Source organism: Trichosporon asahii (assembly GCF_000293215.1).
Source record: "Trichosporon asahii var. asahii CBS 2479 unplaced genomic scaffold scaffold00051, whole genome shotgun sequence".
Taxonomy (NCBI): domain Eukaryota; kingdom Fungi; phylum Basidiomycota; class Tremellomycetes; order Trichosporonales; family Trichosporonaceae; genus Trichosporon; species Trichosporon asahii.
Genome location: NW_014040873.1, coordinates 1603350 through 1623066, shown reverse-complemented (window position 1 = coordinate 1623066; position 19717 = coordinate 1603350). Strand labels below are relative to the sequence as shown.

The 19717-nt window shown below is 58.8% G+C and overlaps 6 protein-coding genes and 1 non-coding gene across 7 annotated transcripts; 3 read left to right on the top strand and 4 right to left on the bottom strand.

The window, feature by feature from the left end:
* Positions 1-387: 387 nt before the first annotated feature.
* Positions 388-3532, top strand: A1Q1_02995 (phosphatidylinositol-specific phospholipase C; the record flags this gene model as incomplete). The annotated part of the gene is made up of 4 exons (XM_014324224.1): positions 388-532; positions 589-977; positions 1263-2166; positions 2205-3532. 4 exons carry the CDS (start codon positions 388-390, stop codon positions 3530-3532), a joined length of 2766 nt encoding a protein of 921 aa, XP_014179699.1.
* Positions 3533-3757: 225 nt separating this feature from the next.
* A1Q1_02994 (uncharacterized protein) lies at positions 3758-5929 on the bottom strand (the record flags this gene model as incomplete). Its single annotated transcript, XM_014324223.1, has 3 exons — positions 3758-4333; positions 4394-5334; positions 5431-5929. The coding sequence occupies 3 exons, from the start codon at positions 5927-5929 to the stop codon at positions 3758-3760; spliced, it is 2016 nt and encodes a 671-aa protein (XP_014179698.1).
* Positions 5930-6621: 692 nt separating this feature from the next.
* On the top strand, positions 6622-9762 carry A1Q1_02993 (cytochrome P450; the record flags this gene model as incomplete). Its single annotated transcript, XM_014324222.1, has 3 exons — positions 6622-7095; positions 7264-7474; positions 7541-9762. 3 exons carry the CDS (start codon positions 6622-6624, stop codon positions 9760-9762), a joined length of 2907 nt encoding a protein of 968 aa, XP_014179697.1.
* A 1882-nt stretch (positions 9763-11644) lies between these two features.
* Positions 11645-12047, bottom strand: A1Q1_02992 (uncharacterized protein; the record flags this gene model as incomplete). The annotated part of the gene is made up of 4 exons (XM_014324221.1): positions 11645-11769; positions 11815-11860; positions 11944-11987; positions 12038-12047. 4 exons carry the CDS (start codon positions 12045-12047, stop codon positions 11645-11647), a joined length of 225 nt encoding a protein of 74 aa, XP_014179696.1.
* Positions 12048-12587: 540 nt separating this feature from the next.
* Positions 12588-16294, top strand: A1Q1_02991 (uncharacterized protein; the record flags this gene model as incomplete). The annotated part of the gene is made up of 8 exons (XM_014324220.1): positions 12588-12607; positions 12696-13261; positions 13347-13470; positions 13536-13827; positions 13873-14170; positions 14217-14279; positions 14635-15235; positions 15295-16294. 8 exons carry the CDS (start codon positions 12588-12590, stop codon positions 16292-16294), a joined length of 2964 nt encoding a protein of 987 aa, XP_014179695.1.
* Positions 16295-18137: 1843 nt separating this feature from the next.
* On the bottom strand, positions 18138-18233 carry A1Q1_t320. Its single transcript has one exon. It is a non-coding gene; the product is annotated as a tRNA-Ser (tRNA).
* Positions 18234-18389: 156 nt separating this feature from the next.
* On the bottom strand, positions 18390-19564 carry A1Q1_02990 (uncharacterized protein; the record flags this gene model as incomplete). The annotated part of the gene is made up of 5 exons (XM_014324219.1): positions 18390-18547; positions 18586-18756; positions 18804-19069; positions 19112-19355; positions 19402-19564. 5 exons carry the CDS (start codon positions 19562-19564, stop codon positions 18390-18392), a joined length of 1002 nt encoding a protein of 333 aa, XP_014179694.1.
* Positions 19565-19717: the final 153 nt, after the last annotated feature.

Below are 19717 nucleotides of genomic sequence, written 5' to 3'. Positions count from 1 at the left end.
CAACTATCGAGTACATTTCTCTTTGATATCTGGCTAGAGGCGCGCACATATGCAAAGTGGTCCTCGCCGTGTGCAACAAGTTGCAACTTATGAACTGTCGGGGATACTCGACACCCCCACACGCTATTCCGGACCGACATCGATCGCATGCACCGCACGAATGAGGGACCGCAATGGAGACACTGAAATAGAACTACGCAGCAGGTCCGGGGTCCCTTGTGCCTTTCCATCGGGTCCGTTGCCTGTGGTGCAACTGGTGCGACTGGTGCAACTGGGAGGACGGCGTCATGCACCTCCACCGGCCATGTCCAGCCCGCAGCCTCGGCCGCTAATTTGTTTTCTGGCAACCGTGTGCCGGCTTGTTGTCGCTCAACACACCACGCCACCATGGCCGACGCGGAGGTCGAAGGGGTTCCCCCACTTCTCGCGGCGGGCGTGCCCATGCTCAAGGTGTCGAGCAAGAAGATCAAGCCAGTGACCGTTCGCCTCACCGACACGGCGATCACCTGGCCCTCGCTCAAGGGGGGACGAGGTGAGTGTATTCATCCCCGTGTTGCTCGGTTGCCGTCAAGTCCACCGCCAGCACAGCTAGCACAGACTCCACAGTAGCTAACAAAGCAGTCGACATCACGTCCATCCGTGAGCTCCGCCTGGGGCAGTCCCCAACCGATACGTACGACTCGAAGCGATGGCTCACGATCGTCTACGTCCGCGGCTCGGTCTGGAAGGTCATGCACCTCATCGCGCACACCGACGATGTCTACGACCTGTGGGTTAGTGCCCTGCAAGGTCTCGTGTCCCAGTCGAGCGACAAGGTTGTGTCTGGCGCCGCACATGGGCCCGCGACCGACCCCGATCTGCTATTCATCCGTCAACTTTGGCCCGCCGGACAGAAGACACTGAACGAGGCGGCTGCAAAGGGACTATGCGGAAAGCTGGGGCTGGACCTGACGCCAGAGGCGTTGAAGCGATATCAGGTGAGTCCGACTTCCTCCTCATTGCTGTGGGTGTTACGAGTGCTGCGCAGCCCTGCATTGATCCGCAGTGCATGCGGTGCGGGAAGCGAGCCCAGGAGCAGATGGCCCTACGCCGCAATTGCGCGCACTTCTTGGCAGCAATGGCCGTGCGAGGTGCGGCAATGACGCATGCGAGGGAGGCGTTGCGATCTGGCACATGAGCGGGCGTGAGCGTCGAAAGCCTGCCGCCGTCACGCCCGGCCATCATCGTCCAGCTTCTGGCCTAATCCTTCAGCTGACACCCAGTTTCCGATCGACTCGGCCACGTTCCGCCAGCTTGTGCGAGACCTTCAGACGCGGCCCGACCTCGATGACATCTACGCTCAGCTCGCGCGTGACGGGCCGCTGAACAAGGCGCGCGTGATCCGCTTCCTGACGCAGATCCAGCGTGTACCTGAGTCGGAAGCCGAGACCATCTTCGAACGCTACGCCGAGTATCCCCCGGAACAGCTGGGTGTACAGGAGTCTAAGGAACTCCTCGCGGCCCCTGCACCCCGTGCGGTCAAGGTGCCTGCCGTGCCGCCGGCTCAGGCGGAGGTCAAGGTGGAGGCGAAGGGGGACAATGACTCAATACCGCAGGAGAAGGACACAGGGAACGGCTCGGCGCAGCACGACCAGGAGGAGAAGAAACCCGTCGTGGGTCTGTCCGTCGAGGGCGTTCCCGTGAACGAGAGCGAGGGTTCGACCACTCCGCAGACTCCCAACTCGGCCCGGGTGCATGACGCGGTGCAGGCTGAGCATGTGCTGCGCACGTCGAATGTGGGATGGAACGACACCGCCTCCGCAAGTCCGACCTCAACCGTTGCGGGATGGTGGACGGCGCCCTCGTCGCCGTATCCGGTTAGTCCAAGCGGTACGCTGAGTCCCAGCGGGACAGCCGTGCCTCCTTTTCCGGTCTCGCCGATGTCGACAACGCCCTCGCTTCCCAGAGGAGATCGTGGAGTATGGGGCGCCGACGCAGTCAAGCTCTTCCTCTCGAGTCCGGATAATGTCTACTTCCCCGCCGCGGCGCAGGATCTCTCCAAGCCTTTGACCGACTACTTCATCTCGAGCAGCCACAACACGTACCTTGTCGCGGAGCAGTGGCGCGGAGCTAGTACCGTCGAGGGTTACGTGCGAGTGCTCCTCGGCGGCTGCCGATGCGTAGAAAGTGAGCTACCTGAGTGTATCTCCCAAGCTAACAAGCAGTTGACTGCCACGACGGCAACAGCGAACCAATCGTGTATCACGCCAAGACGATCACATCGAGCGTTGGCGTGCGCGACGTGTGCCAAGCTATTAAGAAATACGCCTTTGTCGCGTCGCCCTATCCCCTCATCCTTTCGCTTGAGGTGCGGTGTAACCTAGAGCAGCAGGACAAGCTGGCCCAGATCCTTGTCGAGGAGCTCGGCGACCTGCTCGTGACCGAGCCGCTGGACAATGTGGACGGCATGCCGTCGCCCGAGCAGCTGAAGGGCCGTATCCTCGTCAAGGCGAAGGGACCACCTTCCGGTGGCTCGAACCCGTCCTCCATGCTAGTCCCCATCCAATCAAGCGGGAGCACAAGCAGCGGCGGAACGGGAGCAGCCTCGCTCTCGCCACCAGTGTTATCCTCGTCTCCCCCGACTATGGATCGGACAGATACGGACAGCACGACGGAGAGCGACGGCAGTATCCTCCGCTTAGCCCGCAAGCTTTCCATCAACACGCCCAAGGCCCCGGGGCAGTTCAGCAAGAAGCTCGTCGACCTCGCCGTCTACACCCAAGGCACCAAGTACCGCGGCTTCAGCAAGCTGGTGCACTACGCCTCGAACCAGATGTTCAGCGTCAGCGAGCGGACCTCGAACAAGATCCTCGCCAGTGGGCAAGCGAGCGATTGGGTCAAGCACAACACGTCCCATCTGTCGAGGGTGTATCCGAAGGGATCCCGCCTCAGTAGCTCCAACTACAACCCGATCCCGTACTGGGAGGCCGGGGCGCAGATGGTGTCCCTCAACTACCAGACGCTGGACCAGGGGACGATCCTAAACCACGCTCTGTTTGCGCCGGGCGGATACGTTCTGAAACCACCGTGTCTCCGCTATCCCAAGATCTACGAGCGCGAGGAGAAGATCACGGTCAAGCTCACCATCATCTCGGCCCAGAGGCTGCCGCCCACGCCGGACTTGTATGTCGAGGCGACGCTGCTCGGCCCAGACGACTACGAGGAGAGCGCGAAGACGCGGCGAATCCACGAACCAACCTTGAATCCGCGCTGGGACAGTTCTCTGTCCTTCACAATCGTGACCAAGCCGAGCCTGCTCGCGCTCTCCTTCTTGCATCTCGAGATCAAGCAGAGCGGCAACGGGCTCGTCGCGCAGTGGATCCGTCCCCTCGCCGATTGCGGGAGGGGTTGGCGCTACCTCCCCCTCGAGGACGCGACGCGCTCCAAGTTTCTTTTCGCGAGCCTCTTTGTCCGCCTCGACATTGAGAATGACCAGCAGGTGCCCCTCCTCCGCCTCCCGAGCCCGCCGGAGCCCAAGAGCCCGCGCAAATGATACCCTGCATTGTAGACGCACTGTCATTGTCATCGCCACGTCTTTGTGCCATTAGTTATTCCTTTATCGACGAGTTGTATATAGACCCCCTCTTCTCCTTAAGCACCTACATAACATGATAAAAGTTCGCATACGCACGATATGTCCAAGGAATTACAAGAAACGAAGCACGAGCTAACGTTCTCGGGGACCGGCCCTCTATGGCCTACAAATGTTCAGCTATGTCTATGCGGCAAAGACAAGAAGCGGGGTTACAATCACTGCAAAGGGCCCCAGTGGAAGAATTGGTGGTCTGGGAGTCAGCTTTGCTTGTGGTTGCAAGAGCTCACACTTCTGAGTGCCTGGCAGGCAGATGCCAAAGTCATCAATGACCATACCGCCAGTCTCCTTGCCGCATGCGAGAATGCTGCGGTTGATAGGAGAGATGATAGCCCAGCTCTTAAGGTGGACTGGGTTCTGCGTATCGTTCAGGTCTGGCAGGAATCCTCCGTCGAGGAACAGCAAAAAGTCCTCCCTACGAGAGTGGAAACCATTGCTGAGTCTGATGCCGATTTTGTTGCCATACGTCGACAGGTCGAGGACGTTGGAGTCGGTCGAGATCACCATCATGTTGTTCCTGAGGATGGCAGCTCTCTGGAACGTGTTCAGCCGACTCGCGTCCATGCCGTCGAGCAGCTCCCTGTAGTTGTAGATAACCATGATCTTGCCCTTGATGGTCGTGATGACCAAGTGGCGGTTCGCGACGGCGACCTTGGTGAACCTCTCGGGATCTTTGTGAAAGGTCGAGTGCACAACGTCCTGCTAGTAGGTTGTACTCGTCGTTCCCCAGAATCCCTCGGGAGTTAACCATGCACTGCGAACGCGCGGGCTGGGAGGTTTCTTGCGCGAGCGCTCGAGCTCCTTATCGAGCATCTTCTCAAAGTCCAAGTTTCTGCTGTCGAGCTCGCCGTCGTATAGTTGCTGGTTCAACGAGTGCACAGCCGCTCGGACTTCGATCTCGTGGTATCTCTGGAGCTGAACTGACAACCGAGACGAGTTCAGGAGATACTTAGAATGCAGTGACAATTCCACGACAAAATCGGGCTCGTACCGGGCGTGGATGCGAACGTTGGCTTCGCTACTGATGAAGACGTAGACATCGTCGATGGTGATGTTCTTGTGGAAGCCAATGATCGTGCCGAGATCTAGAACGGAGTACTCTTTGTTACCGGGCAGATCGAGGTTGTAGAAGTGGACGTATCTGTTCCCCATGCGGTTGGCGGTCCAGTGAGGCGGGACATTGTCAAACGAAAGGCCAAGCATAGCGCCGTAGAGAGAGCAAGCGGCGTACTTGTCGTTAGAAAGCTTGGAGGGCACCGCGGCGATGGCGAGGGTCGTTCTGCGTCCCCGAGTGCCAGTGTCGATGTGTATGGTTGCACCATAGACCCAGTAGTTGCGTGCCATCGACTTTACAAGTGATAGCCTACCTCGGTGCAGGTCGAGCTCAGGTCGGACTTTACGATGAGAATAGCGAGGACCATAGCCGACCTTGTAGACCTCGATGTAGGAAGCGGGCGCGAGAGGATAAACCCCGTGTGCAAGGGCAGTAGCCCACCAAATGACGACGAACCCGTGGCCTGCCACAATCGTACCCTTGATCGGCAGTTGACCAGCTCTGGCCAGGAGCGTTCCGGTGTCCAGATCCCTCACTTCTAAGGCCTCAGTCCCAAACTCCTCTTCATCATCCAGTCTCTCAGCAGTCAGCGCATACGTCAGACGAGCATCTCGGTCGACGACAATCTGGCGAGCATGGTGCGCGGGAGCTTTGTACTGTGAGTAGAGACCTTGATCCCAGCCACAGGCCGGAGAGTATGCATTTAGGCCTGACTGTTAGAACTGTCAAGGCTATGGTCACTCACACGTGGAGCGCAAGAACTTGGAGATCTCAAAGTGTTTCAGAGGCTGTCCATCCTGCTCTGCTTTGGTCGTCCTGTTGAGAACAATCTTGTCCAGCTCCCTCATCCGCCTGGCCGAAACAGCAGCTTCCACCCGTTTGCGCCACAAGCTCTTGCCGGCCCCGAGCGCACCGTACCAGGTCTTTGACGTCGCTTGGAGATTAAGGATGTCGCCCACTTGGAGGTAGGGAAGGATATGGTAGATGATGTCGAAACCGAGAGCAACCAGAGGATCAGAAGGCGTAACTATCGTTTCGGGTTGGGGGGCGACGATCCGGCTGGGCGAAAGGGGCAGGGGCGCCAAGAGTCCACCAGTCGAAAGGGTTGCGTTTGTGAAAGAAGAGTAGGATGAATCTTGCTGGATGTCGTCTCCTAGAGGCATGGGGCCTGCAGCAGCTTTGGAGTGTTCCATCGAGGTCCAGGGTCGGCGAGGAAGGTCACTCAGGTCGACGGGAGTGGGCATTGCGGGGTCGTTCAGCCGAGCACCGACCAGCAGTGGGCTTCAGTCTTGCGCTTTCAAACAAGGGTAAGGACAAGGAACTGCGGGGGGACTTGCCGACGGGGGCCTTGAGATTGGACAATGTGTGAGTAACAAGACAGGGAAGAGACGAGTGAATGCGTGGACGTTCGTTCGCATTGTCTACCGATCAGCTGCGAGTGGCGGAAGTTAGTCGCGTGCGCACAGCGCTAAGCGTCAGTGGGGGTGAACGACATGGTATTTAGGCAGCATTTCCGGTATCGGATCATGATGGCTCCGCTCCTCCCCAAAACACTGATAGCACGGGCACTGAACACCACGAGCGCTTTGTCGAAGCCGTTGCAGACGGACAATATGACGGTGCCAAGAACGTCCTGCACGGTGCTCGGCGTTAGAGAGAGTCCGCAACCTGCGGAGATGGATAAGACTCCTTGAGAGTTAGCTAGTCCTGAGAAACGGGATTCCCGAGGTAGTGCCTGAATTCCTAATGATCTGCGATGCGGAGTGTCACGGAGTCTCACTCCATCTCCGATTCCGTGTTCCCCACAAACAGCTCAAGTGTCCGTCGAGCTCGTTCCTCTTGACGACGACACCATCGAGAACCCGTACTCCGTTATGGACCCCTTCAAGGATAAAAGGCAAGCTATGCAGCGACAACATGATCCCCACCAACCACCATGACCAAAACACTTGACTACTCTGAGGGCTCTACGCCCATCCCCGGCCCGGCGGGGTACCCCCTGATCGGCAACCTCCTCGACATCGACATGAGCCAGTGCTTCGTGAGCCTGAACGCTCTCCACAAGAAGTACGGCCCCGTCTACCAGATTAGTTTTCTCGGCCAGACGATTATAATGGTCTCGTCGCCGGACGTCGTCCACGTGCTCAGCGACGAGGACAAATTCCACAAGCACATCGACCCGACTCTGCTCGCCGTGCGCGGCTTTGCCGGAGACGGACTCTTCACTGCCCTTCACGGCGAGAAGAGCTGGGACATCGCGCACCGCATTCTGGTTCCTGCTTTCGGTGCCATCTCCGTCCGCAAAATGCAGGAGAAGATGCTCGACCCCCTCGGCCAGATGCTGATGTGGTGGGAGTGCCACGCCGGTGAGCCGTTCGAAGCCGCCGACCAGTTTACTCGTTTGACCTTCGTAAGTTTCATATTCATCGACTACAACTGACATCAGGACACGATTGCTCTCTGCTCCTTCGGATACCGCTTCAACTCGTTCCACCGCAGCGATGTGCACCCCTTCATCGGCGCCATGAACCGTCTCCTGACCGAGGCGCTGATGCGGCCAAACCGCGGCCCACTGCAGATGTTCTACGCCGCCACTTCGCGACAGTGGGACACTGACATTGCGCTCCTCAACAAGGTATGCGACGAGATCATCTCCGAGCGTAGGAACGACCCGATGCCGGACGAGCATGATGTGCTCGACCGCATGCTCTTCGGCAAGGATGCGAAGACGGGGGAAGGTCTCTCGGATGAGAACATCAGGTACCAGATGATTACCTTCCTCATCGCAGGTGAGTCACCTCCTAATGCTGGCCCTTTGAGTCCAGCCGTGATCTGTATGGTGAGCTGACATTCAGGACACGAAACGACCTCCGGACTGCTCGCCTTCGCGACGTACTACATGCTCAAGACTCCCGGTGTCATCGCCAAGATGCGCTCTGAGGTTGAGCAGGCGCTCGCCGACGTTGGTGGAGCCTTCGCTGAACTCGCCGTCGGCAAACTGCGCTATGTCGATGCCGTTTTGCGCGAGACGCTCCGTCTGCACCCCTCGGCGCCGTTCTTCATCCGCACCCCGAACTCTGAGCAGGGCGCCCGCCTTCCTGGTGGCTACCACGTGAAGCACGGCCAGGCCGTTGCCATCTCCCTTCACGCTCTGCACAGGGACCCCGAGGTTTTTGAGGCGCCGGAGGAGTTCCGCCCCGAGCGTTGGCTTGACGGTACCACATACCCCTCGGACGCTTACAAGCCCTTCGGCACCGGCGGTCGAGCCTGCATCGGGCGCATGTTTGCGATGCAGGAGGCAGCTCTTGCCATGGCTCTCATCGTGGACCGCTTCGACCTGTCGCTCGCGGATGAGAACTACGAGCTCCAGATCCAGGAGTCGCTCACGATCAAGCCGGTCAACTTCAACATTAAGGTTGCTCCGCGCAAGAAGACCGGCCTGCTGCGCGAACTCATGACCCGCTCAACGGTAGCGAAGGAGGAAGAGGCATGGAAGCCAGTCTCAGCCAAGGGGAAGATGCACGTCCTCTTCGGCTCCAACAACGGCGCATGCGAGGCGCTGGCCGGAGACCTGGCCGCGGACTACAGGCAGTCCGGCTTCTCTGTGACGCTCGACTCACTCGACGACGCTGCGCCGGACGGGAAGCTCCCCACCGACGGGACAATCGTGCTCATTCTCCCGAGCTACGACGGACAGCCGGCCGAGAATGCGCGAGACTTCGTGGCATCCATTGCGAACATGGAGCCAGGCTCGCTCTCTGGTGTCGAGTACACGGTCTTCGGCGTCGGACACCGCGACTGGGCCGCAACGCTTCACCGCATTCCTAAGCTCGTCGACTCTCGCCTCTCCGAGCTGGGCGCCGAGCGCCTTCTGCCCATCAGTCTCGGCGATGCCGCTGTCGACCTCCTCAGCGACTTTGAAGATTTCTCCGCTCGCCTCCGAGACCACCTCGAGATCGACGTCACCGACATCTCGGCATGGAGCATCCCCGACTCTGCCAACTGTGCTCCCGTTACTGGTTTCACGCTCGGCCGCGTCATGAAGCAGACCAAGCTCACCGACGGCGTGATGAGCATCGCGATCCAGGCCGACCAGCCCTGGCAAGTCGGCGACTACCTCGCTATTCTGCCCAAGAACCCCGCCTCCGAGGTCGAGCGTGCGCTTCGTGTCCTCGGCCTCAAAGGCGACGACCACATTCGCAGTCCGATGGCTCCCGGCCCTCTGAGGGCCTGGGACGTCCTCGAGTCGTACCTCGAGCTGGGCACTATCATCCCGAAGCGATACCTCACCATCCTGCCGAAGTGGGCGCTGAGCTCCGCCTCGCGCCTGGCCGCCATGGCGGACGACTACGCCACAGTGCGCCTGCAGCGTCTCTCGCTCATTGATGTGTTGGAGCGCTTCCCCGATGTGCGTCCGCCACTCGGGCATGTGCTGTACGCCCTCCCCCGCATCCGCGCCAGGCAGTATTCCATCGCCTCCACCCCGCCAGGGCTTGAGCTCACGTACTCGGTGCACGAGCGCGGCGTGGCATCGCGATACCTCGCCTCGCTCTCCGAGGGGGACGCCGTGCTCTGCGCCACGCGCCGGTCGACCTTCCACCCGCCCCCTGCCCAGAACACACTCGTCATGTTCGCCGCTGGAACGGGCATCGCGCCCTTCCGCGGCTTCATCGCTGAGCGAGCCGAGCGCGCCCGTCTCGGCGAGAAGACGGGCGGCACCGTGCTCTACTACGGAGCGCGGGACGCGGCCCACGTCCTGCACGACGTGGAACTGAGGCACTGGGTGCGTAACGGTGTGCTCGAGCTCCGACCTACGCTCAGCCGCGCGGAACGTCCCAAGTACAAACTCGTCGAGGGGTGCCGCTACGTCCAGGACCGGATGTGGGCTGAGCGCACCGACATTAGTGCGTGGCTCGAGGGCGGCGCTGCATTCTATACCTGCGGAGGCACCGAGTTCGCCTCTGGAGTGCGAAAGTGTTTCACGCGTATCATTGCAGAGAAGGAGGGGGCGGAGAAGGCAGAGGACGAGATGGCCAAGTTGGGGGAGAGGTTCAAGCAGGACGTGTTCACGTCATAACCGCAAGCCGCTGCATCATAGATAGCTTATACATAGAAATGCCGGAGTAGACCGCTCCCATGCAAGACATGGATACACACAGACGCACACCGCGATGAGGCGAACATGGAAGAACAGATCGGCATGACGTAACGAAGCCGCAACGCCGCTGACGAAGGCTTGGGAGACGCCACACCTTCCCTATCGCGCGCGATGTCCGGCGACCTGGGCGGCGCTGCTGCGGATCGGCTGGCAATGATCAATGTTTAGCGCGATGGGGCATAGGAGCGGGCTGTGCGTGCAGATCACAGGCGAGGGTCAGCCGGTAAGCGAGAGGCATGCCCTCTCACAGTGAACACCGACGACGCGTCGCCCGTCGTGCCAAGAAGCCGATGCCAGCGGTGATAATGGAGAGCTCTGGGGCTCGAGCGAGTGCGAGTGCGGGGCAATGTGGATCTGCTGTGGTTATTCTGGGCACACTGCGATCTCGCCTCTGCCTTCGCTTTGTCCTCTCATATCCTCACGCTCCAAGCTATGCGCACCTGCTCACTGCTGGGCTTGCGAGAGGGTGCGAGCGGCGAAGAGCGGTCCAAGACATGTCCAGATAAGCTCACTGCGCACTGCGCGCTGCGGGCAAGCGAGACATCGCTGCGGCTAATGTTGCATCAGCCAGGCGTTGCATCAGCAAAGACGCAAGTGGCGCTTGCTCGCCTGCTGATGCGAAACTGCTGGACGGGCATCACCGAGCTCCTCTCGGATCTCTCGGGTCGGTCGGTCGGTCGGGGCAGATTGGAGCTGACCCGTGTCGGTGCGGTGGGGCCGGGCTTCTTTCGGCTTTGTACGGCAGGCAGCGGTCTCTGCGCCACTATGCGGTGCTGGTTCTCCCCCTCTCCTCACTGTGAGAGTGTCTGCCTTCAGGCTGGTGGAGTGAACATGTGCAGCGTTACAGCCTGGCGGCCTCTTCTGCAGCGGCAGCACCAGCAGCCGACGCTTGGCGGCCTGGCGGCATGCTGGGCGGCATCTGCCAAGAACCCTGAGGCAAGCCTGAGAAGATGTCCTGCGCGATGGGCCATAGCATTCGGTGCGGAGCAACCGTCCTCCTTGTACTCCTCGCATGTTTGTGATGAGGTTCACGAGCACGCTAGAACGTTTCAACCCGTGTTCAAAGTGGTCAGGATCGAACGATCCCGAGATACAGAGCAGAGTTATTCTTGGCCGCAGTCATTTAGACTTTAGCAGGCAGCAGGCACAGGAGCGGACAGAAGAGGACCAGTGAGGGCCGAGGAAGACCGCAAGGCCGAGCCTGGAACGTCATGCCCTGCCTCTCTCCTCTTCGGCCCCCTTGGCACCCTGGGCTCCGCGTCATCGTCCGCCGTACCGCCGTGCCGTGCCCGCTGTGCCCGACCCATGTCATTGGAGTGCGTTCGGTCCAGTGAAGCGGCTCGGAAGCCGAGCGTGACCGAAATGAGCTCCGCCGCACAACTTTGCCAGCACGATGCGATCGTCTTTCGACGCCGAACCAACGCTCCTACGCCGGTCCTCTGCACGCCACTGCACGCTCAATGTGCTCAAGGTTGAGAAACTACTCGCATTATTCATAGAAAGTAAAGGATAACTTGGGTTGGCTACAAAATTCCGCTGACAGAGCTTTGAGCGCGGCCGTCTCGTCCACTTCTTCGCCGTGGACCTTCATAAACGGCGGCCGCGCGTTCACTAGTACTTCAAGATGATGTAGAGAGCATGAATGATACCTGCGCACGACGTTAGCGACGTTCGGCAGGTCGGAGATGGTGAAGAGAAGGTCGGAGGTGTGAAGGAAGGTGACAGAGGTGGTATGGAGGATGGTGGTTGGACCGCCGTGACGACTTCGATACCGCCACTTTCGCCTCCACCGCACTTCCCCCTATGTCTGAAGCACACACGGAGAGCGCAAAGCAACTGCGAGCTTGAACTGAGAAGGATGCGACGACGAATCGAGCGAGGAAAACGTACCAGGGATGTAACCAAGACAGGTCAAGAGAATGTTGACTGTTTGTCAGCTCAGGCTCCCTTATTCATTATCTGAGTACTCACTGAGGAGGTCAACACCGCATCCACGCTCAAGGAAGACACCAAGAGGCTGTAGGTTGTCAGTTATCGGTCGATTGGAGGAGGTCGGGCAGATGATCGAAAAATGCAGAAATTATGTCAGCAGACACGTACCGGGAAGATGACGGCGAGGATGATCTTAAGAATGTCCGAGCAGGCTGGGGCAGTCAGTACAGATGCTTGTGCACGCCGCAGGGTGTCTACTCACTGGCCGGCATGGTGGATAGATTGGATGAGGTAGTGGCAACTCACAACAGGGAGGTGTGTTTTGGAGGTTATATACAGGGGAGCGGTTGGCGTTGGCGTTGGCGCTGGCGCTTGCGGCTCTGCATCGCCCGTGCAGCCCGAATCATGGTCAAGAACTTGTTGCTGCTCGGTGGCTTCTGACGTCATTGTCCTGCGCACCCGCGTTCTACGCAGGCCCTACGCATTGTGCACTCCCCTGGCCTAGCTGGCCTGGCACGGCATGCCTCCTGGCTGCTGCAAGCCCTGTCCTGCCCCTCGTCCCTCTTACGATGATGCCCGTGCCTGACATTCCGGTGCCCTGTGACACTGCTGCCTGCTGCGGTCCATCGTTCCGAAAACTTGGTGGGGCTTGACGATTCGAAGCCACCACCGTATCCGCACGTGCTAACAGGGAGGCCCGGATAACAGTCGCGTCAACCGCCTGCGACCTCCACTTTAGAGGTTCACCTGTGGTCTTCCTCGCCCAAGCAACAACAGAGACGGCACACGAACGGCTCACCAGCTGCAGCAAGATGGGGACAGACGGCGGACAGTGAGTTTGCGAACGTCTTTCGAAATGACACCACCAGATCCTCCTTACACGCCTTCTTCACCCCGAAAAAGAGCACATCGACAGGCAGAACTCGCGATGACGCCGTCGATCTGACAACACCTCCGCCCGACGAGCCGCCGGCGAAGCGAGCAAAGGTGTCCGGCTACTTCGCCAACTCAAAGGACGACTCCTCCAAGCTGAAGGCGACTTTCAATTCTGTCCCTCGGCTTGGCGAGTACCGGTTGTCTCGCAATCCGGACAATGCGCCTCTACCAAAACAGCGAACGGCCGAGGAAGAGCAGCGGCACGAGCAGTGGCAGAACGCCGTTCTTGGTCGCAAGTTCTTCCGCAGACGCTCGCTTCAGCTAGACGATGCAGCCGCCATCGCCTTGCGTGAGCAGCTCGGCGAGGAGGCGGGAGAGCAGACTCCGGCGAGTGGAAGTGCAACACCAGCGACACCAGGACCCGAGGAAGACACCCAACCTGAGAGCTCAGCTGCGGCAGCTCTACGAGCCAAGTTTGCTGCGCCACCAGCCAAGGGCAGAGGGAAGAAGAAGGAAGATATCGGGCCTAGTGGGCTGACGTACACACCCCTTGAGAAGCAGTACATGGCCATCAAGGAGAGGTGGCCGGGCGTCCTACTGATGTTGGAAGGTGGGTTCTTCTTGTCGCACACATAACTAATGGCAGTCGGTTACAAGTACAAGTAAGCCACGACATTTAAACTCTGCTGACGTAGAGATTCTACGGAGAAGACGCAAAGGTACGGTCCTCCTTCTCGGCCCTGCTAATGTTAGATTGCCGCGAGAGAACTCGGCATCATGGCATTCCCGAACCGCAACTTCTACACGGCTTCGATCCCGGTACATCGCCTGCATGTTCATGTGAAGAAGTAAGCTATCAAGAGACGACGGTAAGCTGATCTCAGGCTGATCTCTCTGGGCTACAAGGTCGGCGTCGTGTCTCAGACGGAGACGGCAGCGCTGAAGAAGGTCGGCGACAATCGAAATGCTCCATTCACTCGAGAGCTCACCCACCTGTACACGTCGTCAACTTACGTTGAGGAGAGCTCAGCTTCCTCTTCGACTGTGCGTGACGCTCCGGTGGTCCCGGGAACGGCATCACCGAGCACTGGGGCCCTCGTGACCATCGTTGAAGACGCGGACGACAAGCGCTCGCGGATAGCGCTGGTGTCCGTAATCCCTGGCACGGGAGAGGTGGTGTGGGACGAGTTCGAGGGTGAGCTGAACAGCTGTGTCGGTTAGCTGACGTCAGACTCTCGCATTCGCAACGAGCTCGAGACGAGACTTACCCACCTCCAGCCCGCTGAGTTGCTGCTGCCCGATGATCTCAGCAAGGAGACGAAGAAGGTGATCGACCACTTGACTGTTGGCCGCTCAACCGCGGACGTCAGGAAAGAGCGTGTCGATCAGGTAGACTACACCACGGCTTTTGATTACCTGACCCAGTTCTACAAGGAACGAGAAGCTATCGACCTCACGAGGGAAGACGAGGAGATGGGAGACGAAGCTTCTAGGGAAGACGGGGAAGCTAACGTTGACGGTATGTTCGTAGTAGATCGTGATCTGACGAGCAGCGCCAGTGTTAGAGCTTGTCAACTTTCCGAAGCCGGTGGTCGTCGCATTGTCTATGGTCGTAAAGTATATCTCAGGTGAGCTAACACGACGGTCGGGACTTGACGTCAGAATTCAAACTGCAGGAGGTGTTCCGCCACCGCTCTGCTTTCACTAGGGTGAGCTGCCTGGGATCGCATGCAACTGACAGCAGTTCACGGATCGCAAACACATGCTCCTGTCCGCCAATACACTTGTCAATCTGTATGTCCTCGGGCACCTTCATACCTAACAGCAGTGAAATCTATCGTAATCAGACCGATGGAGGAATCTACGGCTCTTTGCTGTGGTTGCTCGACCATACCAGGACGAAGATGGGTAGAAGACTTATGCGCGAATGGATTGGCCGACCGCTCCTGGATGTAGCGTGAGCCGGCTGTCGCACGCGCGTAGCTGACAGCAGTGATCTCAAAGCTCGCGCGGACGCCATCGAGGAGATCATCACGACCAACTCGTATCAGGTTGAAAAGCTGCGCAACCTCCTGGTGAACATGCCTGACCTCGTGCGCGGCCTGACCCGCGCACAATACGGCAAGACGACACCGAACGAGCTTTCGGCAATCCTGACCGGGCTGGTTCGCATCAGTACGGAGTTCCGGCCCGAGAACGCCAACGGCTTCCGCTCAGATCTGCTGAACGATCTTGTGCGGAAACTGCCCACGATCAAGGATGCCGCGTCTGATCTGCTTGCTGCGCTGAACATGAAGGCAGCGAAGAACGACGAGGAAGCCGCTCTATGGCAGGACCAGGATCGCTACCCCGCGATCCAGGATGCTAAAGACTGCATCGATGTCTGCACCATGGAGCTCGACCAGCACCTAGCGCAGGTCAAGAAGGCTCTCGGTCGCCCCCATCTCAAGTATGTCACAGTGGCGGGCATCGAGTTCTTGATCGAGATGCCCCATCGAGACGCGAAGATCGTCCCTCCGAAGTGGGTCAAGGTCAGTGGCACGAAGGCAGTCTCGCGTTACCACACTCCCGAAGTGATCAACATGTAAGCTTTTATTTCGGGCTGTCAGCTGACGGCAGGATCAAAGAGCTCGAGCAACACAGAGAGACTCTGGCGCTCGAGGCGAAGGGCGCCTTTAAGGCGTTCCAGGAGGAGGTCGCCGAGCACCGCGAATTCCTGGTCGTCGCGCGGGAGCTCGCCGTTATCGACTGTCTGACGAGTCTGGCCAACGTGGCTCAGGCGAACGGATATGTCAAGCCGACCTTTGTCGCCGAGCCCTGTCTCCGGATCAAGGACGGCCGCCATCCAATGGTGGAGGCGCTCCGTGACGACCAGTATGTGCCGTTCGACATCTCGTTCGGCGACAAGGAAGGCCGCGCCAAGGTCATTACTGGTCCAAACATGGCGGGCAAAAGCAGCTGCGTGCGCGCCGTAGCCCTGATGGTGTGCATGGCGCAGATGGGCTCGTTTGTCCCCGCGTCGTCAATGACGCTCGGCATCCACGACGCGGTGCAAACGCGCATGGGCGCAAGCGACGAGATCTCCCGCGGCAAGTCAACGTTCATGGTGGAGATGACAGAGACGTCGGACATCCTTCGCACGGTGACGCCGCGCACACTCGTGGTGCTCGACGAGCTGGGTCGAGGGACGAGCACGTTCGACGGCGTGGCGATTGCATACGCGACGCTTTCGCATCTCGCCGCTCTCGACATCCCGACCCTGTTCGTAACTCACTATCCCCTGCTCTCGCGGCTGGAAGCCGAGTACTCGACTGTCAGCAACTGGCATATGGCGTTCACGGAGATGCCTGGCCCCAGCGGACCGGAGATTACGTTCCTGTACAAGCTTCGCCGGGGGCTCGCCGACGCAAGTTTCGGTATTTGGTGTGCGCGCCTGGCGGGTCTCCCTGACGAACTTCTGGAGACGGCGCAGGAGAAGAGCGAGCGCATGCGCGAGGAGACGCGCGATCGCGGTCGAGCGGCAGTCGGGAAGTATCTCCGCGCCCTTGTTGGCGGGGACTTGACAGCGGCGGAGAAACTCGAGGGCGCCATGGCATACGTCGATGCCGCGGGTCCCGGAGGGAGGGTAGAGGTAGACATGTAGAACTGTACCATACGCACACTGTATGCATAGCCATTGAGTAGTGTCACAGTTGAAGTGCACAGGCCTAAGAGCACAGAAGTGCCATTTGAGATGTCGATCTTGCCTCTACACCTGCAGATCAGAAGCAAGATTGAGGCGTTCGAGCCCCTTGCGCCCTATCCGTAGAAACAACACGGCGCCTTCCACGTAACGTCCCGAGCTGTAGGTAACTCCTGCCAGGCTTCATTCATTGCTCCTCCTCCTTCAGATATGTCATTCAGCATCTTCCATCTGCCTCAGGCATCCTGCACTGTGAGCTGCAATATGATGGCAGCAGCTGACCCACAGGACAAGCTACCAGATCACACTGCCATCTCCTCCCCTTCCCTCCGACCCCCTTCGCATCATCGCACAGCGGTCATCGCATTGGTACGTACGCAAAAGACTGGACGCCATCCTCTCACCAGCCAGGTGAGGCTCTCCGCATTGGGACTGTTGAGCCAAGCACAGATCCGCAGTGGGTGGGTACCAGCAGTAAGAACCGTGAGCTAGGATGTTCCTTCGCATAGCTGAGATATCAGGGTGTGCCGTTGTTGGTCCATTCGCGGGACGGGTGGGAGTGAGCTTACATAGTGCTGCGAGACGTAGCTGACACTCAGCCGGGGATAACTCTGTTCTCCAGTGGCTGTGGTGAAGGGCAGCCCTTGGCGAACTTCCATAGCTGGGGTGGCATATAAACACTTGGCGAGAGAGTAAGTTGGGCGCGTCCGAAAGACGCAGGTGGCACATTGCGAGCTCATAGCTGTCATCAGAAACGACCTTGCATTCGACTGGACCCAGGAAAAAAAGGTAAGCTAACACGTGTACGTCGCAGAGCTGACAATGCAGTTCGTGGTATCTGATCGTCGGCACTTGCTCAGGCAGACTTCACAGACACTTACGGGTACTACAGACTTCAGCTGATGACAGGTGTCCTCTCCAGGTGCTGTGGATGCGGTGTGATGTTTGTGCCGGAGCCTCGGCCTCTTTATCTCAGTGCTATTTGTTCTACCAAGATAGGTCGTAAGCTAATACGCCTTCGTCGTTGGAAGCTCACGGCAGTCTCTCGAGCTCGGACTTCCACACAGTTCGCACGTGACAGTTGCAGTGTCCGTCTGCAGAAATTGAGTACAGCAGTAACACAAATGCACATGTAACAGCTGATTGTGCGATAATTTCGCCAGTGGGGCTGCAGCTGGCATGGTCATGATTCATTTCTGCGAGCCATGCCCATTCCTCAGCGTTGCTGCATTACCCACCAGTGCATCAGTGAGTTCACCTTTCGGAAAACGAGGGGAAGCTTACGATAGGTGCATCATCAGGATACACTCCTCGCATTTGGCTTGCTCAGGCAACACAGTACCGGGAAGCTGAGAGGTAAGTGCAGCTGGGTTCTCTTCAGAGACAAGCTGAGCAAGCAGTTGAGTGTCTGCCTTCGTTACCATGTTCTTCAGCTTTCGTCTTGGAGTCATAGACCCGTCTAACAACGACGATTGTGCCGCCTTACTTGGTCATGTTGGCGACACTCCTACCAGCGGGTGAGCTTACTCGCATTCGATTGCTAAGCTGACATGCAGTCCTTCTTATTTTTCTGCTCTCACCGAATCCTCATAGCCGTCAGACAGGCGGCAGTCCTCGAAGACTCAGCTCGTCCCAAAATCAAAGTTGAAAAAATCAGGTTCCGCCACATTCGCCACCAGACCTCCACCTCTCCACCAGGCTGCCACTCAAAGTCACCAAACCCAGGTTTTCCAACCCTCCTCCGTGCCCATATCACTTGTAGACAATGCAAATGGTCCCCCGAGACGAAAGAGAGCAAGAAAAACGATGCTGGCATGGTTCGAACATGCGCTCCACTAGGGAAATTGATCGTGAACAAGGCAGTTCAAGTCAATCGCGTTAACCACTCCGCCACAGCACCTCTCTGATGGCGAGCTCGGCTCGTTCGACGTCCCCGGCGGCGCCCGAGGGCGCGTTCGAATCTCGGCAGTGTCCCCCGTACTCTGCACCGTAGCTAAGCGGTTAGAAGAAGTCAGAGCGGCCATAGGTTGAGAGTCTATAGGGTGCATCAGCTAGACTAGATCTTGGTACCCTCGACACCGGCAACGAGCTCCTCGACGTCGTCGCGCTCGGCGTCACTGCCCTCTGCCTCCTCCGAGTCGTCTGTGTCGTCCTCCTCGTCCCAGCCCGCGTGATTCGGGTTGGCACGGAGGAGGTCTCCGTCGTCGTAAGCCGCTGATGTTAGTTGGTGTCGCAAGGCGTAAACTACTCACCCTTTTCGGCCTTGTCCTTGTCATACTCGGCCTGGAGGTCGTCCTGGATCTGCTCCGCCATGGCCTGCACCTCCTCGTGCGTGTTGCACGTGCGGTAGCGCTCGATGAAGCGGCCGTTCATCTTGTAGAACGCATGTCCCCACGAGAATTTTGAGAGCCTGGATGTTAGTTCTACCGTATCGGGCCAACTTACAGTGCCTCAGCCCAGTCCGGGTGACCTGTGATGTAGAAGCCGGCGGCCAGCGCCTCGACACAGTTCAGTCGCCACGGCTTGCCGTAGTTGACCGGGTTGGTCGCAATGAGGAAAGGCACTGAAGTCAGTTCTCTACGAGCGAAAGTGAACTTACGCAATCGCTCGTGAGGGCCCTTGATGCGGCCCCACGGAATCTCGTCCAGACGAGCCCAGGACGCCTCAACAACAGCGAGACCAGACATCATGACCACCTCATCGTCGCATGGCGCGATTGGCTTCTTGCCCTTGGGGCTGGAGGTCAGCTACTGTTTGCAGTGCGGGGCAGCTACTCACGTCAAGACTACACCGCGGAAACGCTGTCCCACCCTCATCGCCGTGCAGAGACCATGCCTGGCGAGCTTCTTGCCACTGCATCGCCGGGGGTCGCAGTGGTCAAAGTCCCACATCGCCACCGGGACGGCGACTCGGACCTCCTGCTCCTGCTCCTCACCCTCCTCGGAACCAGAGCCGGAACCGGAGCCCGACTCCTCCTCCTCGGACGAGTCCTCATCCTCCGTAGTATCGCTCTCATCCTCATCTTCGGATCCTGATAGTCAGTCAGCGTCCAGAGATCGCAAACTCACCAACGATGACCGGCACGGGGTCGTCACGGGCGGAGCTCCTCGTCATACGTCCTCCACCTCTCGGCGCGCCTCGTCCTCGTCCGCCGCGGCTGGATCCACCACGTCCTCGTCCCCTTCCTCGCGTAGGGGGAGCTGCGTTCTTAGCCTTTCCGGGTTTTCCCATGATCGAAGTGCGGGGTTGTTTGTGGAACGTCTGGAGCCGTTGCCGCTGACATGAACTTTTGGTCTCTCCCCCAATACCTCACAGGCACGGAAACGTGACCTGCACGCGACAGACCCTGAACCACAACACGTCCTGTACCTAGCGAGCTCAGAC